At 45.0% G+C, this 21377-nt stretch overlaps 1 protein-coding gene across 5 annotated transcripts in view; it reads right to left on the minus strand.

Annotated features, from left to right (window-relative positions):
* Positions 1-21003, minus strand: part of IGDCC4 (immunoglobulin superfamily DCC subclass member 4) — an 80311-nt gene extending 59308 nt beyond the window's left edge. For 4 of the 5 annotated variants that reach the window (XM_087972851.1, XM_087972850.1, XM_087972848.1 and 1 more), the window contains exon 1: positions 20795-20996. In XM_087972851.1, coding sequence (XP_087828977.1) covers positions 20795-20852 — 58 coding nt within the window. In that variant the 5' untranslated portion in view covers positions 20853-20996. Of the gene's footprint in view, positions 1-20794 lie in introns of all 5 variants that reach the window. The other variant, XM_087972849.1, reaches the window with a different exon arrangement.
* Between the last annotated feature and the right edge of the window lie 374 nt (positions 21004-21377).

Raw genomic sequence — 21377 nt, forward strand, 5'->3', positions numbered from 1 at the left:
GTGACCATCTGGCCTTAGAATGCTGGGCTCGTTCTGAAAGTTGGAACCGCACATGAGCTAGGTTGGCATTGCTTCTGTTTCGGCCGTCAAGCTTAACCTAGCTGTTTTACTTGTGTTTGTGGTGTTTAAAGGGGGGAAAAAAAAACACCTTTCCTCTCCAAAAGGGAGAAGTCAAAAATACCACCTCATTTCCTCTACAATGCCAGGGAGCCCTTGCGATGCCCCCAGAGTTTTGGTCACTGTAGAAATGTGAGGAAAGATCACTGCTGTCAAACCTGGTTCATCTTTAACATAATTCCTCTTTTTCCAAACTGAGACTTTGCATTTTTTTCCCCTTCTGTCTTTCTTCACCTCATCTTGGAATACTGCACCCAATTTTGATCACCGTGGTGTAAAAACGATCTTGAAACTCTAGAAACAGTGCAGAGAAGAGCAACAAAAAGTGATTGCTCTCTGTTGGGGGACTGGAGGCTAAAGCATATGAAGAACGGTTGCAGGAATTGGGTATGTCTAATCTAGTGAAAAGAAGCGCTAGGGGGTGACATGATAGCAGTCTTCCAATATTGAAGGGGCTGCCACAAGAAGAGGGGGATGGGATCAACCTCTTCTCCAAAGAACCTGAAGGCAGGACAAGGAGTAATGGATGGAAACTAATCAAGGAGGGAAGAACCCAGAACTAAGGAGGGATTTGTGCCAGTGAGGACAATTAATCAGTGGAACAGCTTATCCCTAGAAGTTTGTGGTTGCTCCATCAGTAGAGGTTTGTAAGAAGAGATCAGATAGCCATTTGTCTGGAATGGTGTAGATCTTCTTCTGGAGCAGGTGGTTGGACTAGAAGATCTCCAAAGTCCCTTCCAACTCTGTTATTCTGTTATCTAGCAACACGTGATCTAAACAACCAGCTTTCTCCTCCCTTCCTTCTATCAGCTTTTTCAAAAGCATTTTGCAAAGCAAGCAGAACATTTCAGTGGACCTAGCCCATTATAAAATCAAAAATTGTCCTGATGATATGGCGATGGTTGTGATGATGGAGCCCTATGAGGTTACCTATTTGGGCAGTGAACTATCTTCAAGCCAACAACCAAGCTGAGAAAGTACCAAGGATTCCACAGACACCAGAAAACACATGACTGAAAGCAGAACCCACTGAATTCACACCTATTTGTTCCCTGGAAAGGCCAAAGGACATATTGGCAAGTCCAGTAATTCCAGGCCATCACTTATTTCACGCTGAGCAAGGAGAGTAATGGGCCAAATCCTGATTAATCTGCAATTTTAGAAGGTGAGCTACTGGGACAAATGATACATTGGCTCACACAACTGAGCTTACTCAGTTGTTGGTCTTCTAAAAAAACCTGCCTCCCCAGCTCTTGTTACAAAACCGAGCCAATGTATTTTCTTTTCTTCCTCTCTGAGCTAGTAAGGCTCATGATCTCAAATTCATCCTTATTGGTGGAATATTGACTCTCTCTGTCTACAAAGCATCCAACACTTTTCTGTCTTCAAGGAAAGACTTGTAGGTATTTGTCTGGTGTCCCAAATAAGATAAGGGAGGCAGCAATACATTATGGAAGCTTCCCTTAACCCTCATGACTATTTCACAAACCCAGAAAATGGGTTGACTCATTAATCAAGAAAAATATGTTTTGCAAACTCAGCCCAGGTGCAACCTATATTTTCTCTGGAGCTCAGGCCACACACTTGGTACTTAAATGTACCAAGATGCTCTTGGTGCCCATTTGATTTAATATATTTTTAGGTTCCTTCCAGGAAAAAAAAAGAAAAGCAAATACATGGTAAGGGTTGTGTCTTGTGTTGTCCTGCACAGGAGAACGGAGCTGGAAAGCAGGTTAGTGGGGTGGGGAGCAGTGGTGGGATTCAATTTTTTTTTACTACTGATTCTGTGGGCGTGACTTGGTGGGCTTGGTTGGCGTGGCTGGGTGGGCGTGACAGGGAAGGATATTATAAAATCTCCATTCCCTCCCCACTCTTGGGGGAAGGTAACTGCAAAATCCCCATTCTCTCCCCACCCCACTAACCTGTTTTCCAGCTCTGTTCTCCTGTGCAGGGCAACAAAAGAAGACCTAACCAATCAGGGGGACTTGGGAGGCAGAGAATAGATGGGGTAGGGCCAGTCAGAGGTGGGATTTGCCGGTTCTCTGAACTACTCAAAATGTCCACTACTGGCTCTCCAGAACTGGTCAGAACCTGCTGAATGCTACCTCTGGTTTAGACAGTGCTCTGAATTCATTAGACTTTCACAATACAAAGTGATTATGATAATCAACCTTTAGCTGCCTTACTCACTGGTCCATAATCAATCCCATTTTCCAAAACTAGGTATTATCAGCCTTGCTCTGATAATCCAAATCTCTCACCCACTTTCTCAGTAATTTCTTTGAGCAAAAACAAATTCTTCCTAAATATCCTATTTGTTCAACTGTGGTCATACCTTAAAGGATATCACTATGAAATTTCCTGAACTGCCAGTTGCCTGAAATATTGGGTTTTCTCCTCATTGCATAGGTTTCCAATCCATTTTTGTCAAAATTCCTAGATCTATTGTTGATCGGGTATCTGGAGCTGTTTTTCCTCCAGCTTGTCTACTTTAACACGTATGGACTTCAACTCCCAGAATTCCTCTGCCAGCATGTGGGTCACACAACATTTGAAAGAGAGAAAGAGAGAGAATAAGGGAGAGAATTGGGATTCTGTTAACAATGCCCAAAGGGTCTGGTTCCATGCATAATGCAATGGAAGCAGACACAAGGGGAGAAGCAACAACCTCCTCTTTCAACTAGGACCAGAATTAATCCAACAACACAATGGTCCTTCATCATACAACTCCTTATGGAAATAGGGATGAGAGGAGGTACTGAAGGTCACAACTGGGTCAGCTGAGAAAATGATTCTGACAAATCCATAGACAAGAGCCAAAAAAACTCCCAAGTAACAATTGATTTATGATCATTCCCAACTGGGAGATCTGCACATTTTGGTCAAAAGAAGTCAAGACAGGGATTCAACAGTGAGATCCATAAACTCCTCCTGTTTTATACATGGAACATGTTTCAATGCCACTGTTGCACCCTGCAGATACCTTAACAGAATAACAAAGTTGGAAGGGACCTTGGAGGTCTTCTAATCTAACCCTCTGCTCAACCAGGAGACCCTATACCATTTCAGACAAATGATTGTCCGATCTCGTCAGAAAAACCTCTAGTGGTGGAGCATCCACCACGTCTGGAGAAAACTTGTTTCACTGGTTAATTGTTCTCACTGTCAGGAAATGTCTCCTTAGTTCTAGGTTGGTTCTCTCCTTGATTAGTTTCCACCCATTGCTTCTTGTCCTGACTTCAAATGCTTTCAATTCTTCAATTCCTTCAATTCTTCCAAAGTTCTGCCAATAATAGAGGGATAGAGGAGCTGCAGACAGAAACAGGGTTTGTTGCTCTAATAAGGGCTGAAACAAAGGTTTTGGGGGGGAGATCTCCCACCTCCCCATCCCCAGCTGTTCTCTTGAAGTAGGACACACCATGCCTTAAATACGATTGGGACTTGAAGTTGTCCTATTTGGCAAGTATGGAGGACATTCTCCTCCAAAGCTGAAGCACATTTAAAGAGAGTACCAATTTATTTATTTTTGCCAAAAGCACATTCTCCAGAGAGTGCAAAGCTATCTCTACATACAAGTAAACAATCCACTAAGCCAGCTAATGCCGTCTTTGGTTACACCAGTTAATAGCACTGATTGATTGCCTACTGGGGGAAAAAAAACAGCCGTTCATATGAGCTCTCTTAGCAGAGAGGAAGAAAAACACGAACATCTGCAGAACTCTCAAATGCACACCTGTTGCCAGGATCATGCAGAAAGATGATCTGGACCTCTCCAGGCTCAATAACAGAGGAGAGGATAGACGAAATAGAAATAGCACTTACAGGTGAAACTTGAAAAATTAGAATATTGTGCCAAAGTTCATTTATTTCAGTAATGCAACTTAAAAGGTGAACCTAATATATGAGATAGACTCATTACATGCAAAGCAAGATAGTTGAAGCCATGATTTGTCATAATTGAAATGATTAGGGCTTACAGCTCATGAAAACCCCAAATCCACAATCTCAGAAAATTAGAATATTGGAAAAGGTTCAATATTCTAGGCTCAAAGTGTCCCACTCTAATCAGCTAATTAAGCCATAACACTTGCAAAGGGTTCCTGAGCCTTTAAATGGTCTCAGTCCTGTCTCTCAGTTCAGTAGGAAGCACAATCATGGGAAAGACTGCTGACCTGACAGTTGTGTGCAGAAGACCATCATTGACACCCTCCATAAGGAGGAAAGCCTCAAAAGGTAATTGCAAAAGAAATTGGATGTTCCCAAAGTGCTGTATCAAAGCACATTAATAGAAAGTTATGTGGAAGGGGAAAGTGTGGAAGAAAAAGGTGCACAAGCACCAGGGATGACCACAGCCTGGAGAGGATTGTCAGGAAAAGGCCATTCAAAAGTGTTGAGGACTTTCACAAGGAGTGGACTGAGGCTGGAGTCAATGCATCAAGAGCCACCACACACAGACGGATCCTGGACATGGGCTTCAAGTGTCGTATTCCTCTTGTCAAGCCGCTCCTGAACAACAAACAACGTCAGAAGCGTCTTACCTGGGCTAAAGAAAAACAGAACTGGTCTGTTGCTCAGTGGTCCAACGTCCTCTTTTCTGAGGAGAGCAACTTTTGCATTTCATTTGGAAACCAAGGACCCAGAGTTTGGAGGAAGAATGGAGAGGCACACACTGCAAGATGCTTGAAGTCCAGTGTGAAGTTTCCACAGTCTGTGTTGATTTGGGGAGCCGTGTCATCTGCTGGTGTTGGTCTACTGTGCTTCATTAAGTCCAGGTCAACGCAGCCGTCTACAGGAGATTTTGGAGCACTTCATGCTTCCTTCCACAGACGAGCTTTATGGGGATGTTGACTTCATTCTCCAGCAGGACTTGGCACCTGCCCACACTGCCAAAAGCACCAAAACCTGGTTCAATGACCGTGGGATTATTGTGCTTGATTGGCCAGCAAACTCGCCTGACCTGAACCCCATAGAAAATCTATGGGGCATTGCCAAGAGAAAGATGGGAGACATGAGACCGAACAATGCAGAAGAGCTGAAGGCCGCTACTGAAGCATCCTGGTCTTCCATAACCCTCAGCAGTGCCACAGGCTGATAGCTTCCATGCCACGCTGCATTGAGGCAGTAATTGCTGCAAAAGGGGCCCAAACCAAGTATTGAGTACACATGCATGCTTATACTTGTCAGAGGTCCAATATTGTTCTATGTACAATCCTTGTTTTATTGATTGCATGTAATATTCTAATTTTCTGAGATTGTGGATTTGGGGTTTTCGTGAGCTGTAAACCATAATCATCACAATTATGACAAATCACGGCTTGAACTACCTTGCTTTGCATGTAATGCATTTATCTCATATATTAGTTTCACCTTTTAAGTTGCATTACTGAAATAAATGAACTTTGGCATGATATTCTAATTTTTCGAGTTTCACCTGTAGACTTATATTCCACTCCATAATGCTTTACAACACTCTCTAAGAGGTTTACAGAGTCAGTCTATTGCCCCCAACAATTTTGGTCCTCCTTTTATCAACCTTGGAAGAATGGAAGGTTGAGTCAACCTTGAGCTGTTCAGGATCAAACTACAGGCAGTGAACAGAGTTATCCTGCAATATTACATTCTAACTACTGCACCACTCAGGGAAAAGAAAGGGAAGGGAAGGAAGGAAGAAAGGAGGGAAGGAAGGAAAAGGGACAAAAGAAACCACACAAAGCTAACAATCAAGGGTTCCATGCATTTAATTCTAGAACCCAGTAGAGTTTCCATCTATGATTCCAACACACAAAATTAACTTACTGCCCAAACAACAATAATCTGATTAAATTGTTCCCTTTTCCCTCTGTGTTGTAAATAGTTAGAAAACTTTGGGAAGGAGGCCAACAGCAAATTACTCTGCAATTAGATTCTCAGTCCTATCTTAATTATATAAGCGAAGGGTGTTTGCAGCAACACCATAGAAGCCCATTTCCATTTGAGAAGTATTCTGCATCTTATTTTAAGATATAGACTCTTGACCATGAAGCTCTAACTTAACCCATAAAACTAACTAGTTCTCATTCCGCATTATGGCTTTTATTTCTCAAAAACAATAGAAGGGCACAACTTTCTGAAGGCTGAAAACGACAGCTGGTCTCCGAGAACCAAGCTGGGCTCTGTTGTCCAAAATGCAGGTGGGACCAGTCAACATTCTAAATTTGAATTGAATTTACATTTTAATCTGATTTAATATAGCTAATATGGTTATTCTCCCTGCATTACATCACTAGTCCCTTCCATCACATTGAAAGTTATTTGGAGTCACATTTGCCTTCCTTTTCAAAAGCAAAATTATCTCTATGTGCTTGGCTGCAAATTCCAACCATGAATTACAAGTTGTTTGAAGCACTTCCTTTCCCCCCACTTCTGTTTTTTTTTTTGGGGGGGGGGTGTAATTTTGTAGGCTTATCATTTTAAATACATTCTTGGGAGTCAGTGTACAAATAAATTTTCTCCTCCTCCTCCTCCTCCTCCCTCCCTCCTCCTCCTCCTCCTCCTCCTCCTCCTCCTCCTCCTCCTCCTCCTCTTCTTCCTTCCTCCTCCTCCTCCTCCTCCTCCTCCTCCTCCTCCTCCTCCTCCTCCTCCTCCTCCCTCCTCCCCCTCCTCCTTTTATCTACCATCCGCTCCAAGCCACATGGATTTCCAGCACTCTCTTCCCACATCTACTTATTCCTACTTCAGCTTCAACCACAACAATACAAGAGCACACAATAGATACAAACTCAAGGTAAACCGTACCAAGCTCGATTGCAGGAAATACGACTTCAGCAATAGAGTGGTCAATGTCTGTAATACTCTACCCGACTCTGTAGTTTCTTCCCCAAACCCCAAAAACTTTAACCTTAGACTGTCTACTGTTGACCTCATGCCATTCCTAAGAGGTCTTTAAGGGGCGTGCACCAATGTGCCTACCATCCCTGTCCTAATGTTCTCTTTTATTCGTATCCATTTCATGTATTCATAATGATGTTTATACTTATACCTGTTATCTAATACTTGCTTGACAAAATAAATAAAATAAAATAAACATCACTCCAAACTTCTTTTAAAAATTATCTTAAATCCAGAGTATTTGGAATAAAATTTCCTGTGGGTTCCCCATCCCACTCCCAAAAAGGCATATTGTATGAAGAATTGATAATGAGAAATATAGCATCCCCTTCTCCAACAGAGGCCGTGGGTCTAGAGAGTTGCTGCTAGCTTTTGATTCTATGGGTGGTGAGGGGGGGGTAGAAGAGGAAAGAAAGAACCAGATGCTCAAAACTCCCACCTAAATAAGCATCCCTAAAATCAAGAAAGGAAATCTACAAAAGCAGGCCGCTGTGAGAAATTGCATTAGATGAAATTTAATTGGAACAATTAAGTTTAAAAGGCAGGAGATCTGTCCCTTTAGAGCAGGGGTCCCCAAACTTTGAAATTTTAAGACTTGTGGACTTCAACTCCCAGAATTCCTCAGGAGGAATCCACATAACACACGTCTCACTTAGCAGCAGCAACCTTGGGCTCAATTGTGGTCATACGTCAATGACTACCTGTGTGTAAAGCAAGAGGTTTGGAAAGCTTCATTTCTGCACATCAAGATGTGCTAAAAGAGGCACAAAGCAGAAGCAGCAAAAAGCTGGTAAAATGTAGGAGGAAAAATGATGGAAGCCATTTCAAAGACTTTCCTTCAAGTATTCCTGTCTTCGTTAACCTTTTCAAAAATACACAAGAGCAAACAATAGATACAAACTCAAGGTTAATCGCACCAAACTTGATTGCAGGAAATACGACTTCAGCAACAAAGTGGGCAATGTCTGGAATCCTCTACCTGACTCTGTGGTTTCTTCCCCAAACCTCAAAAACTTTAACCTTAGACTGTCTACTATTACTATTACTACCTCACCCCTTTCCTAAGAGGTCTGTAGGGGGGCGTGCATAAGCGCACCAATGTGCCTACCGTCCCTGTCCTATTGTTTCTTTTCTTTTTTTATTTTTCTTATATGTATTCATGTATTCATAACTATGTTTTTACTTATACCTATTATCTTGTAAGCAATTGACAAAAATAAATAAATAAATAAAATTAAGTCTATGCTTAAGCAACCGGTCAGTCACGTGACACCTAAAACCAGTCCTTATGTGGTAAAGCTTTCAAGGGACGAGGAAAAGCCAGTTGGGAGAAGCCAACCCTAACCCTAACCTTGAGTTTGTATCTATTGTTTGCTCTTGTGTTGTTATGGTTGAAGCTGAAGTATTCATTGACAGGTAGGACATTGCAATGTATGATTTTATATACTATACTTAGATTGGACCGAAGGCGGTGTAGTTCTAGGTTTCCTAGGTCTAGAATTTCGAGTCTGGTGGCATAAGGTATTCTGCAACGAGTAGAGGAGTGGAGAACTCTTCTTGTGAAATATTTCTGGACTTTCTCAACTGTGTTAATATCAGATACATAATGTGGGTTCCAGACTGATGAGCTGTATTTGAGTATTGGTCTAGCAAATGTTTTGTATGCTCTAGTTAGTAGTGTGATATTACCAGAGAAAAAGCTACCTAAGATTAGGTTAACAACTCTTAATGCCTTTTTGGCTATGTAGTTACAGTGGGCTCTAGCACTTAGATCCTTAGAGATGAGTACTTATTGAATTCATTATAATTGCCTACCTTTGCATGACACACAACTCATAAATCATGGATCGCAAGCCACATTTTACACAATTCAATAAAGCCAAAGTCTTCTGAACCAGAAAAAATATGGTTTTCACTGATTTTGCTCTAGCCTGGTCTCCCCTCCAAAAGCGAGGGGTTTTTTTCCATGCTGTTAAGCACAGCATTTTGGAGGAAATCTCAACAGTTTCTTCAAGGGTAGGATGCAAATATTTTTACTACCGGTTCTGTGGGATGGCTAGGTGGGTGTGGTTAGGTGGGCGTGGTCATGTGCCTGGGTAGGCGTGGCTTCTTTTCTTTTCTTTTTTTGCACGCCCCCCCCCCCGTTTTTTTGCCTCCTGGGCCTCAGGGGAGCATCCTGGGCAAAGCAGTAAGACAGCGAGGGGGATCCCAGCACAGCTGATCATCGGAACAACTGATTGTCAGGAGGAAAAGGAAAAAAGAGAAAAAATATCAGTTCGACTGGTAGCTGTTTTTTTACTACCGGTTCCGCCGAAGCAGGCCGAACCGGTAGAATAACACCACTGAGTTTCTTTCACTTATTTAATGACAAACATTCATGCCAAAAAGCCCCGTTTGCTAGAGCTACCAAATCTGGGCTGTAAACAATTGGGTGAGCAGTAGATGGCAGCAAAGAAATGCAGAACCTCTGTATTTGTGGCCCCCTAGTGGGCAACTGAAGCACTGCACTCCTGATCTAGAAGTACTGGGCCATTGTATATACTTCTATTTTTATTGCAACAGCTGTTGAGTCTCCTGTGGATTAATATCCCAACATAAATCATAGGGCTATGGAGAGCTGGACATATTTTTAACAAAGAACTTGCTACAGTTTTCTGAATGATAGTGAAGTCCTTAGGAAATGAATGGCACTTACAGATAGAAATATATAGGATCAGAACAGATGGATTGCTTTGCCACAGTCATGAGGATTGGTAACTTTGTTTAAATAATTTTTTACAACTAACTTTGCTCCTAATGTGCATTCAAACAGCCACATCCCTTCCTATCATGCTCACAATTCTTTGCACCAGCACAAATCTACATAAACCAGTCATGCAAAAAACAAAATGAAAATAACAGATGTAACAGCAACAGTGTGTTGTGGGCTGGATTTCAATAATATATTAAGTTTTTGTAGAAAATCTGCTAATCTAATTTAAAGATTGTTGAATTCTAATTATTAAAGTTCCGCCTTTATGCAATGGAGAAAATGAGAAGAGGAGGTTTTTTTTAAAAAAAAATAGAAAGGGACTGTAACCAAGCTGACATTTGTTGGTCAAAGTACTAAGCAGTTAACAATTTACGAAGTTGTGCTAAGATGGGGCACTGTAAAAAGCTTGCAAACCAAATAGCAGGAGAAAAACATCTGGAGGCAGCCAGATGCTGACTTGATCAGCAAGCTGCTTTTCTATTTGAGCCATAGAAAGATCAGGAAAAAAAACTGTACAATTGTAATATCATCCAAGGGGTTGACAGCAGTGGTGGGATTCAAACTTTTTTTTACTACTGGTTCTGTGGGCGTGGCTTGGTGGGCATGGTGTTGTTTGGTGGGCGTGGCTTGGTGGGCATGGCAGGGGAAGGATACTGCAAAATCCCCATTCCCTCCCCACCCCACTAACCTGCTTTCCAGCTCCGTTCTCCCTTTGCAGGGCAACCAAAGCAGACCCAGCTGATCAGCTGGGACTCAGGAGGCAGAGAATAGATGGGGTTGGTGGGGCCAGTCAGAGGTGGGATTGGCCGGTGCTCAGTACTACTCACAATTTCCGCTACCGGTTCTCCAGAACTGGTCAGAACCTGCTGAATATACCACCTCTGGTTGACAGATTCTATTTTCCCAACCAATCTTTCCCAAGCTTGCTTTCTACGTCCCAGAATGCCCTGATCAACATGGGCATTACTGAGAATTCTGGGACTTGAAGTCCCCACATCTGGAAGGAACTGAAGTGGAGAAGCAACTGATCACAGCTATCGAAAAGGTCCAGGAAGGAGACTTGCCACTCTGCTGTTTCTTTTCACCATGAATTTTAAGCTTCTCTTAAATTTACCTCTGCCCTAACAAAGAGAAGAGATGTAGGATTAGGTGGAAAAACACTTCCCTGCAATTAGATTTCTATATTTGTCTTGGGATTCCATAACGTATAAGGCATATACAAAAAGAGGAGAAGGTCAAAGAACATGAGACAGACCAGAAGAAGATGGAGAGACAACAACAAAGACACACTACAACAACACCAAATAAAAATGGTTGAGGCCACTAGAAGAGCAAGAATTAGAACTTAGTATCTCCCTCAACACCCGGAGTGAAAATAGAGGTGAAGGAGGAGGAGGAGGAGGAGGAGGAGGAGGAAGGGAGAAGGAGGAGGAAGGAGGGGGAGAAGGAGGAGGAGAAGGAAGGGAGGAGAAGGAGAAAGAGAAGGAAGGGAGAAGAAGGAGGAGAGGGAGAAGAAAGAGGAGGAGGAGGAGGAGAAGGAGGAGGAGAGAGAAGGAAAAAGAGGAGGAGGAGGAGGAAGGGAGAAGGAGAAAGAGGAGGAGGAGGAGGAGGAGGAGGAGGAGGAGGAGGAGGAGGAGGAGGAGGAGGAGGAGGAGGAGGAGGAGGAAGAGAAGGAAAAAGAGGAGAAGGAGGAGAAGGGAGAAGGAGAAAGAGGAGGAGGAGGAGAAAGAAAAGGAGGAGAAGGAGGGGGAGATAATAGATTCAATTAAATTCCTGAAATTCACATCATCTATTAAACCCTCAAATTAAAACTCTTTTGCACCTGCTAAAATGCGACCAGCCCTGAGTTGTCTGCAGGAAGGGAATAACAAACAGTCAAGATGGCAACCTAACCCCAACCATAAAATGCCATCCAAACCCCACACGCATTTTTAAACATGTATCACATCATTACACTTATTAAAGGAGGTGGACCCGAAATTGCTCACCCTCCTCCCAAGGACGTCCTTAATGGACAAATAGAAGAAAAGGGGTTAGTCACTTTTTCTTTCTTTTGACCAGTCCCTAGCATTGAACTGCAGCTTTGTTTTCCCTCCCCTCACTTGCAGGGAAATGCAGATAGTCCTCACCATACAACATGCAACATACTTTCGAGCCCAACACTTCTGTTTGCTACATGAGACACTTGAGTGAGTTTCAACTCATTTTACGGGTGTTCTTGTCACCGTTGTTAAGTGGATCACTGCCGTTGTTCAGTTAGCAACATGGTTGATCCATGAACCTGGCTTCCCATTGGCTGTGCTTGTCAGTAGGTCTCAAAAATTGATCACAAGATTCCGGGACACTGGAACTGTCATAAATGTGAGCCAGTTGCCAAGCGTCTGAATTTTGATCAGGTGAGCACAGGGATGCTGCAATGGCCATAGGTAGAATCATTAGAATCACAGAGTTGGAAAGGACCTTGGAGGTCTTCTAGTCCAACCCCGTGCTTAGACAAGAAACCCTCTATCGTTTCAGAGAAATGCTTGTCCATTCTCTTCTTAAAAACTTCCAGGGTTGGAGCACCCACAGCCTCTGAAAGCAAGCTGTTCCGCTGGTTCATTGTTCTCACTGTTAGGAAATCAGCTTTCTGCTAGTGATTCATCTGAAATATTTTAAAACTCCCCCAAAAAAACCCGAGATATGCAGAAGGCAGTAAAACCAAAACCTTGCATTCCTTGCAACACAATATCCTAACCCAGCAACCTTCGAAAAAAATAAACACTTGCCAAAGATCCTTGAGAAAAAATCTAAGAGAAATCCATTCTCAAGGCCACGGCACTAAGGCAGTGAAACAGCTTTTTTAGGCAAAGATGGAACTAAAAGTCTACGGAGATTCACAGTCATCCAGGTCACGTTGTCCCAAAGGTTCCTTTTTTATTTTTTCCAAGAGGCAACTGGATTTTCTGTTTTTCTTTTCTTTTGAAGACGTTTCGCTTCTCATCTAGGAAGCTTCTTCAGCTCTGTGAAGCCCTCATCGGGCCAAAAAAGCTTCTTGGATGAGAAGCGAAACATCTTTTTTTTTTTTTTTTAAAAAAAGCACAACCCAGAAAGTCCAGTTGCTTCTTGGGGGGGGGGGGAGGTGGGAAACACCTTTGGGATGATAGAACTAAAACTGCCTTTGAGTGAGTATGACTCTTGTGGATACATCCATGCTGTTTTCTTTGCAAAAAAAGAGGGTTGGGGTCTCTTTTCACGCAGATGGGGATTGCAGCCAAGAAATTAAAAGGCTCTTGCTCCTGGGGAGGAAAGCTATGGCAAATCTAGACAGCATACTAGCAAATCTAGAAAGCAGAGACATCACCCTGCCAACAAACGTGTGTATAGTCAAGGCTATGGTTTTCTAAGTTACAATGCATGGCTGTGAAAGTTGGCCCATAAGGAAGGCTGAGCACCAAAGAATCGAGGCCCCTGAACTCTGGTGCTGGAGAAGATCCCTTGGACTGCAAAGTGATCCAACCGGTCAGTCCTAGAGGAGATCAACCCTGACTGTTCTTGAGAAGGCCAGATCCTGAAGAGGAAACTCAAAGACGTTGGTCGCCTCATGAGAAGGAAGGACTCGCTGGAGAAGAGCTAATGCTGGGAAAGATTGAGGGCAATAGAAGAAGAAGAAGAGGATGGCAGAGAAGGAGGGGGCTGGATGGAGTCCCTGAAGCAAGTCGACGTGAGCTTAAATGGACTCCAGAAGATGGTAGAGGACAGGAAGGCCTGGAGGAACATTGTCCATGGGATCGTAATGGGTCAGACACAACTTCGCAACGAACAACAACAACCTTTCACACCGTGGTGGGATTCAATTTTTTTTACTACTGGTTCTGTGGGTGTGGCTTGGTGGGCGTGGCTTGGTATGCATGGCAGGGGAAGGTTAAAATCCCCATTCCCTCCACACCCCACCAACCTGCTTTCCAGCTCCGTTCTCCCATGCAGGGCAACCAAAGAAGACCCAGCCGATCAGCTGGAACTCAACGAGAGGCAGAGAATAGATGGGGTTGGCGGGGCCAGTCAGAGGTGGGATTGGCTGGTTCTCCATACTACTCAAAATTTCCACTACCGGTCCTCCAGAACTGGTCAGAATCGGCTGAATACCACCTCTGATTTCACGAAACTTCCCCAACTTTTAGCTTTCGGGCCCAGGATTCATTCATAGTCCCCCCACGCCCCAAAAAACTAACCAGGGTCAACTCTGCTTAACGTTCAAGATAAGCTCAGCTCAGCTAGGTGCTATGAAGTGGCAGCTGAAAAGGGTTTATTTGCATGCTTGAAGAGGCCCACTGCTCACTCTATGGGGAGTCCTCGAGTTACGACCACCATGGAGCCCAACCTTTATGCTGCTAAGCGAGACAGTTGTCAAGTGGGTTTTTGCTCCATTTTATGACCTTTCCTGCCTCACTGAAGTTGTTCAATTAGTAACACGGTTGTTAGGTGAATCTGGCTTCCCCGTTGGCTTTGCTCATCAGACGGCCGCAAAAGGGGATTGCATGACCCCGGGACGTTGCAACCGTCATACATGTGAGTCAGTTGTCAAGCATCTGAATTCTGATCACGTGACCATGGGGATGCGGCAACCGTCGGTCGTAACTGTGAAAAACGGTCGCAAGTCACTATTTTCAGTGCCGTTGTAACTTTGAATGGTCACTAAATTAACTGTTGTAAGCCGAGGACTACTGATATAAGGTTGGGATCACGAGGTGCACAAGACCTTATCCTTAAGACTGACAGCTGGGCTCACCTTTATTTATTCGTTTGGAAAATATATTAGATAAAGTTAATAAGTTTAAATGTATTAACTTTTTCCATGCGATTCTCATCTTGCTGATGTTCCAGAAGTTTTATTTTATTTTGTTTGAAACCTGGCTGTTCGCCCATGCCTTGGGGTAATGGGGAAGCCCGACGTGGTGTGTGTTTTTGCAATATATGCAAGTATATTTTGCTTAGACATCCGTGGTCTTGTCTGTCCTTGATTATTTGTACTCTGTTAAAATGTAAACCTTCCACTTTGGAATCAGGCTGCCTTTTTTAAACCTCTGCTTCTCAAATGTTTTCCTTGGTTACCCAAGCCTGCTTTTCCAGAAAGTCTTATCAAACTTCAAGGACAGGTGGTAAGTCCCTTCCATCAGCACCACTGTAACTTTGGTCACTGAATAAATAGTTTTAACTCGAGGACTGCCCCTTATCATAAAACCCCTATCCCTGAAGGACCTTCCTGTCATTTCAACAAATTGCCCTTGTTATTTCATCTGTTTTCATCTTCTATTAGGGGATGTTTCCAATATGTTTTGGGGCACATAGCAATCTTTAGCTAAAGGTAAAGGTTCCCCTCCTTGCACATACGTGCTAGTTGTTTCCGGCTCTACGGGGCAGTGCTCAAGAGCCAGCGCTGTCCGAAGACGTCTCTGTGGTCACGTGGCCGCTATGACTAAACATCAAAGGCACACGTTACACTGTTCCCTTCCCACTAAAGGGGTCCCTATTTTTCCACTTGCATTTTTTACATGCTTTTGAACTGCTAGGTTGGCAGAAGCTGGGAGCTCACCCCGTTATATGGTGCTAGGGATTTGAACCGCTGAACTGCTGACCTTTCTGACTGACAATCTCAGTGTCTTAGCCACCGAGCCACCACGTCCCACTTAGCAATCTTTACAGTCCATTTAATTGTCCCCCTTGGGATGGGGAATGGGTTTGTGTGTTGTTCCCCAAAGAATAACCAACTTGGGGTAAATTATCCAGTGCTTTAAGTCTAACAAAAGAATGAAGTAAAGATAAAAGTTTGCAGTCGTGTTTGACTCTAGGGGTATCTCTGCTCATCTCCGTTTCCTTGCCAAGGGAACCAGCATTGTCCAAAGACACTTCCATGGTTATGTTGCCAGCATGACTATGCACAGAACACTGTTATCTTCCCACCTATGTATCTACTTGGCATGCTTTTGAATTGCTAGGTTGGCAGGAGGTGGGCCAGGTAATGGAGCTCACCCCTTGCATGAGAGCTCGGGTCTCAAACCCAGGATCTCGATTTTCCAGATGACAAGCTCAGCTTTTTTAAACCAGTGAGCCAGAATAACAAAACAATAAAAGTGGTCAGATGCTCCATCTTTTCTATCCTGCTCTACAGAATAGAGTTGGTCTCTGACAGAAAGACACTTGAAGAGAGTAGAAGCATTTGAAAGGTGGGTTTACAGGTGGCTGTTATATGTAAGCTGGGTTGATGAAATCAGAAATGAGGAGGCAATAAGCTGCCTGGAAAAGCCAAGGGAAGTCATCAAAACTGTTCAAAAGCGAAAGTTAGAAAATTTTGGGACATGTGATGAGACACCTGGAAAAATACGGCATCCTTCACTTAATCCTCCAGGGAAAGATTGAAGGCAAATGAAGGTCCAGGCAGAAGAAGAACCGCATGGCCTCAAAATCTAAGGGACTGGTTTGAACAAAACTCAACAACACTTTTTTCATGTGGCTGTCGATAAAAATAGGATCACCAACATGATCGCCAATGTCCAATGATGGATATGGCAGGAGGAGGAGGAGGAGGAGGAGGAGGAGGAGGAGGAGGAGGAGGAAGGAGGAGGAGGAGGAGGAGGAGGAGGAGGAGGAGAGGAGAAGAAGAAGAAGAAGAAGAAGAAGAAGAAGAAGAAGAAGAAGAAGAAGAAGAAGAAGAAGAAGAAGAAGAAGAAGAAGAAGAAGAAGAAGAAGAAGAAGAAGAAGAAGAAGAGTGGGCTAACAAACAGAGTCACAGGATCAACTTAAAAGGCCCAACACGTTTGTATAAACTGATGCCAAATGATGCTGCAATACGCAGTGTTATCAGCGCAGGAAAGCCGCCCTAATAATACATAATAATCTCGGACCCAAGTCGCAAGGACTGCATGTTGACGCTGCCACACTCATTTGATCTGTGAACGATTAACCACCCTAAGCCTGAGCTCAGTGGTGTGACACTGGACACCAGCTGATAATTAGCCTTAAGGAGAGATAAGAAAGTAAAGGAGACCTTGAATTGAGCTCTGCTCCGGGTGACTTCAGAAACAGGGCTGTATGGGAAGAGGGGAAATGGTACAGGTAGTCCTCAAGTTACAACAGTTCACTTAGTGACCATTCAAAGTTACAACGGCACTGAAAAAAGTGACTTATGACTGTTTTTTACATGCCTGATCATTGCAGCATCCCCATGGTCACTGGATTTACATTCAGGTGCTTGACAACTGGTTCCTAATTATGTTGCTCGCAGAGTGTCCCAGGGGATCACGTGGTCCTCTCTTGCGACCTTCTGACAAGCAAAGTCAATGGGGAAACCAGGTTCACTTAACAACCATGTTACTAATTTAACAGCTGCCGTGATTCACTTAGCAAAAGCGGCAAGAAAAGTCATAAAATGAGGCAAAACTCACTTAAGCTCATTTAGTAACATAAATTCTGTGCTCAATTGTGGCCGTAAGTCGGGGACCACCTGTACCAGGAGATTAACAAGCTACAATTTAAGGATCCTGGAGAAAGCCTTCAATTCTCCATTTCCTCTCCTATATGGGCCACAATGGAGAAACTACAGAAAAGAACCTGAACATTTTCTGTTTTTCTCATTCTCCAGAGTGTGGCTGTCAAATTCGGATACCCAGGAGAAATTCAGGACGCTGGGAACTTGTCCTTTAGCAGGTAATGATCCAGCCGAGACAAACAGTCATCACTGCTTTCCTCTTTCCCCAAACCCATGGATCACTTTTTAAAAAATCTACTTACAGAACCTATATTCAGAATAAACCCAATGCAGAGGTGGTATTCAGCTGGTTCGGACCAGAGAACCAGTAGTGGAAATTTTGAGCAGTTTGGAGAACCGGCAAATCCCACCTCTGACTGGCCCCGCCAACCCCACCTATTCTCTGCCTCCCATTGAGTCCGAGCTGATTGGTGGGTCTTCTTTGGTTGCCCTGACCAGGAGAACGGAGCTGGAAAGCAGGTTAGTGGGGTGGGGAGGGAATGGGGATTTTGCAGTATTCTTTCCCTGCCACGCCCACCAAGCTACATCACGCCCACCAAGCCACGCCCACAGAACCGGTAGTAAAAAAAATTGAATCCATCACCGACCCAACCATACCTGTTGGTTTCATAGTTTGAGAGGAATCCATGAAAATGCAAACCAGGTCAGACCAGATGGTCAATCAACATTTTGAAGATCCAGAAGACCAGCCACCTTGGAGGTTTCACGTCCATGCCAGAGGCCATGATATCAGTGACTGCCAGTAGGCCTGGGGGTCTCCAAACTTGACCACCTTAAGACCTGTGGACTTCAACTCCAGAATTCCCCAGCCAGCTTGGGGAACTGGGAGTTGAAGTCCACAAGTCTTGAAGTTGCCAAGTTTTGGAGACCCCTGGGCTAGGTGATACAGTACATCTTCACACTCTCTCATGAGTTCCTTTGTCTTAGAATCTACACATTAGAGCAGAGGTCTCCAAACTTAGCAACTTTAAGACTTGCAGAGTTCAGCTCCCAGAATTCTTCAAGTTGCCAAGTTTGAGGATCACTGCATTAGAGGCAACTTTGCCCTCTAAACGTGAGATATGAAGACAGCTGCAAGGGAGAAAGATTCTTCAAGACAACGTATCTTTCACCAACTCACATCAAAAACCGATGCTTTATGTTTCATTGCCAAATCCCTCTCATGTCGCATTCAGAAGTTCTGAAGAAGATCTGTCAACGCAACTTTCCGAGAGCGCCATATGGGCTCTGAAAGTTATAAATGACCAAGAATTCTGTTCATACAAGGTCCATCCTTTCTGCCCTTCAAGACTGACAAGAATCCACAGCCTCCAGAGATGATAACACTGTACTGCAAACCAGGGCGTACAAAACCTTCGCCAGACCAATTCTCGAATACAGCTCATCTGCCTGGAATCCACATTGTATAACCAACATTAATACAATTGACCGAGTCCAGAAGTATTTCATGAGAAGAGTCCTCCACTCCTCCGCTCGCAATAGAATACCTTATGCCTACACCAGGCTTGAAATTTTGGACCTGGACAACTTAGAACTACACTGCCTACGGTCTGATCTAATCTTAGTACACAAAATTGTCTGCTACAATGTCCTACCTCTCAATGACTACTTCAGCTTCAACAGCAATAACACACGGGCAAACAATAGATACAAACTCAAAGTAAACAGCTCCAAATTCGATTGCAGAAAATACGACTTCAGCAACCGAGAGCTCAATGCCTGGAACTCACTATCTGACTCTGTTGTTACAGCCTCAAACCCCCAAAACTTTAACCTTAAACTGTTTACCGTGGACCTTACTCATTCCTAAGAGGTCTGTAAGGGGTCGTGCATAAGCGCACCAGCGTGCCTACCGTCCCTGTCATACCGTTCCCATTTATTTGTACTCATCTATTATGTATATACTTATACCTGTTTATACTTATATGTTTATATGTTATGTTCACACTTATACTTGTTTTCTCATACATGCTTGACAAATTAAACTAAATAAATAAATGATATTGTAACAAAGAACTTTAAAAGAGTCTTATTGGTTCGCTTCATATCTACCCATCAACCTGACATTAGTGGGTTAATTCTGTCCAACCTGAAGTCTCCCAGATGTGCTTAGATGAAAACTCCTTTCATCCCCAGGCAGATGGGAAGTGTAGTCCAGACACGACTACAGGGCAACAGATTTGGGAAGACGATTGAGACTGACTCTGCTTCAGGGTGGCTTTTGTGTTTCTCTCAAGAACCACAAGGTCAGCCTTTTTACAGCCAAAGGTATACTGCCTTTCCACATGGAAGCTCTTCCATCCAGTCTCCGCAGCTGCCACGGAGATCTTTGCTTGCTAGGAATAATGCCAGTCAAAGCCTCAACATCTGGAAGGCACGTTTGAAGGCTGCTGGGAAGCAGCTGTTCCGATTGCATTCGCCAGAGAAGACAATCCAGGAAATTCATCTGAGGAAGGGGGAAGTTGATGCGGAGCCCCTGCCATTTTGTCAACAAAGGCAAGTGTGTCATTTAGGGTATTTTATCCCTTCCTTTCCAAAGCCACTTTCTAATTACATTCCTCCCCCTTATACAGCATTGGCCCCTTGCTGCTCACCCAGGATTATTCTTTCGATGGATCTCGCAAAGCAACTAAAGGTGCTTTTTTGGTTGTTTTTTTCAAGAGGCAGCTTGGACTTCCTGGTTTTTCTTTTCTTTTTCTTTGAAGGCGTTTCGCTTCTCGTACAAGAAGCTTCTTCAGCTCTTGAACTCAGAGCTGAAGAAGCTTCTTGGAAGAGAAGCGAAACATCTTCAAAGAAAAACCAGAAAGTCCAGTTGCTTCTTGGAAAAAAGAAAGAAAAAAAAGCACCTTTGGCACAACCAGGATCTGGAGGAGTGAGAGTCTCCATAGACAAAGAAACTAACCCACTCCGAACTGCACTTAGGCGCTGCTTTCGCGCGGTTTGCGCCTCGGGAACGACGAGGGGCCGCTCCAGCCCCCCCCTCCCCACGCCGCTACTCAACGGCTCCAAACGATGCACCCCAGGCCTGTCCGCTTGGCTCACGGACCGGGACCGAAACCAGGACCCGCTGGCCGCCTGGGTGGTCCCGGAGACTTCTGCTCCGCGCGCGGCGGCTCTGCCGGCGTCCAGCCCTCGCTAGTAGCCGCCGCCACCGCCTCCCTCCCCGCATACACCTGTTTGGAGCCATCACCGAGAAGGGGGCGCGCTGCCAGGGTTCATTGGCCGCCGCCACCGGGCCGTGCGCGCGTTCCTCCTTTCGGGGACGCAGCAGTCGGCTGGCCTCCGCGGCTCCGTTACCTTTTCTCGGCCGGGGTCCGGCTGCCTTCCACCCCGCTCCTCCCTCGGGGCTTCTCTCTCCTTTCCGGACTCCCTTTCTTTGCGCGCAGCCTGCGGGCGCCCCGTGCGCTTCCCCGGCGGCTCCTCTGCGCCCCGAGCGCCCGCCCGAGCGCTCCTTCCTCGGTGAGAGCCCTTCCCGAGGAAGGGGCGATCTTGGGGAGCCAAGAGAAGCCGGACCCTCCTGGTTCGGGGCTTACCTTCCACCGCGGTCAAGGTCAGTAGCAGCAGCAGCAGCGCCCAGCCCGGCAACGCCATGGGAGCCTGCGGCGGAGAAGCGAGGGGGCCGCCGGAGCCCCTGCTCGGCTGGTTGGCGGCGGCTGGGGTGGGTCTGCTTCTTCTTTCGTTTTTTTAGACGGGCGCGCAAGCCGGAGACGGGGTCGCTCGCCCCTTCATCGCCATCTTGTGTGACTGAGAGAGGGACTCCGCCAGTTGCATACCCACCGACCCAGCCCTGCCTCCTGCACGCACGCACGCTCCCTTGCTTACCCACCCACCCACCACCCACCCACCCTCACACACACACACACACACACACACCCGCGGGCGCGCGTCAAGTCCCCGATTGGGGAGTCCGCTGGAGACGCCCGCGCCTCCTCCTCCTCCTCCTCCTCCTCCACTCGTTCGCTCTTTCGCTCGGCAGAGCCGCCGCCCCCCCTGCCCGCCTTTCTCGCCGCGGAGAAGACTTGGGCAGATGGGTCCCCCTCCGGGCTGGGGAGGGAAGTGGACCAGAGGCAAGGGGGGAGGGAAATAGAGCCAAGTGGGAGGGAGGAGGAGAAGGAA

This window comes from Notechis scutatus, chromosome 11, assembly GCF_049901735.1.
Source record: "Notechis scutatus isolate UNSWTSFEM ecotype Mainland chromosome 11, rNotScu1.2, whole genome shotgun sequence".
NCBI lineage: Eukaryota > Metazoa > Chordata > Lepidosauria > Squamata > Elapidae > Notechis > Notechis scutatus.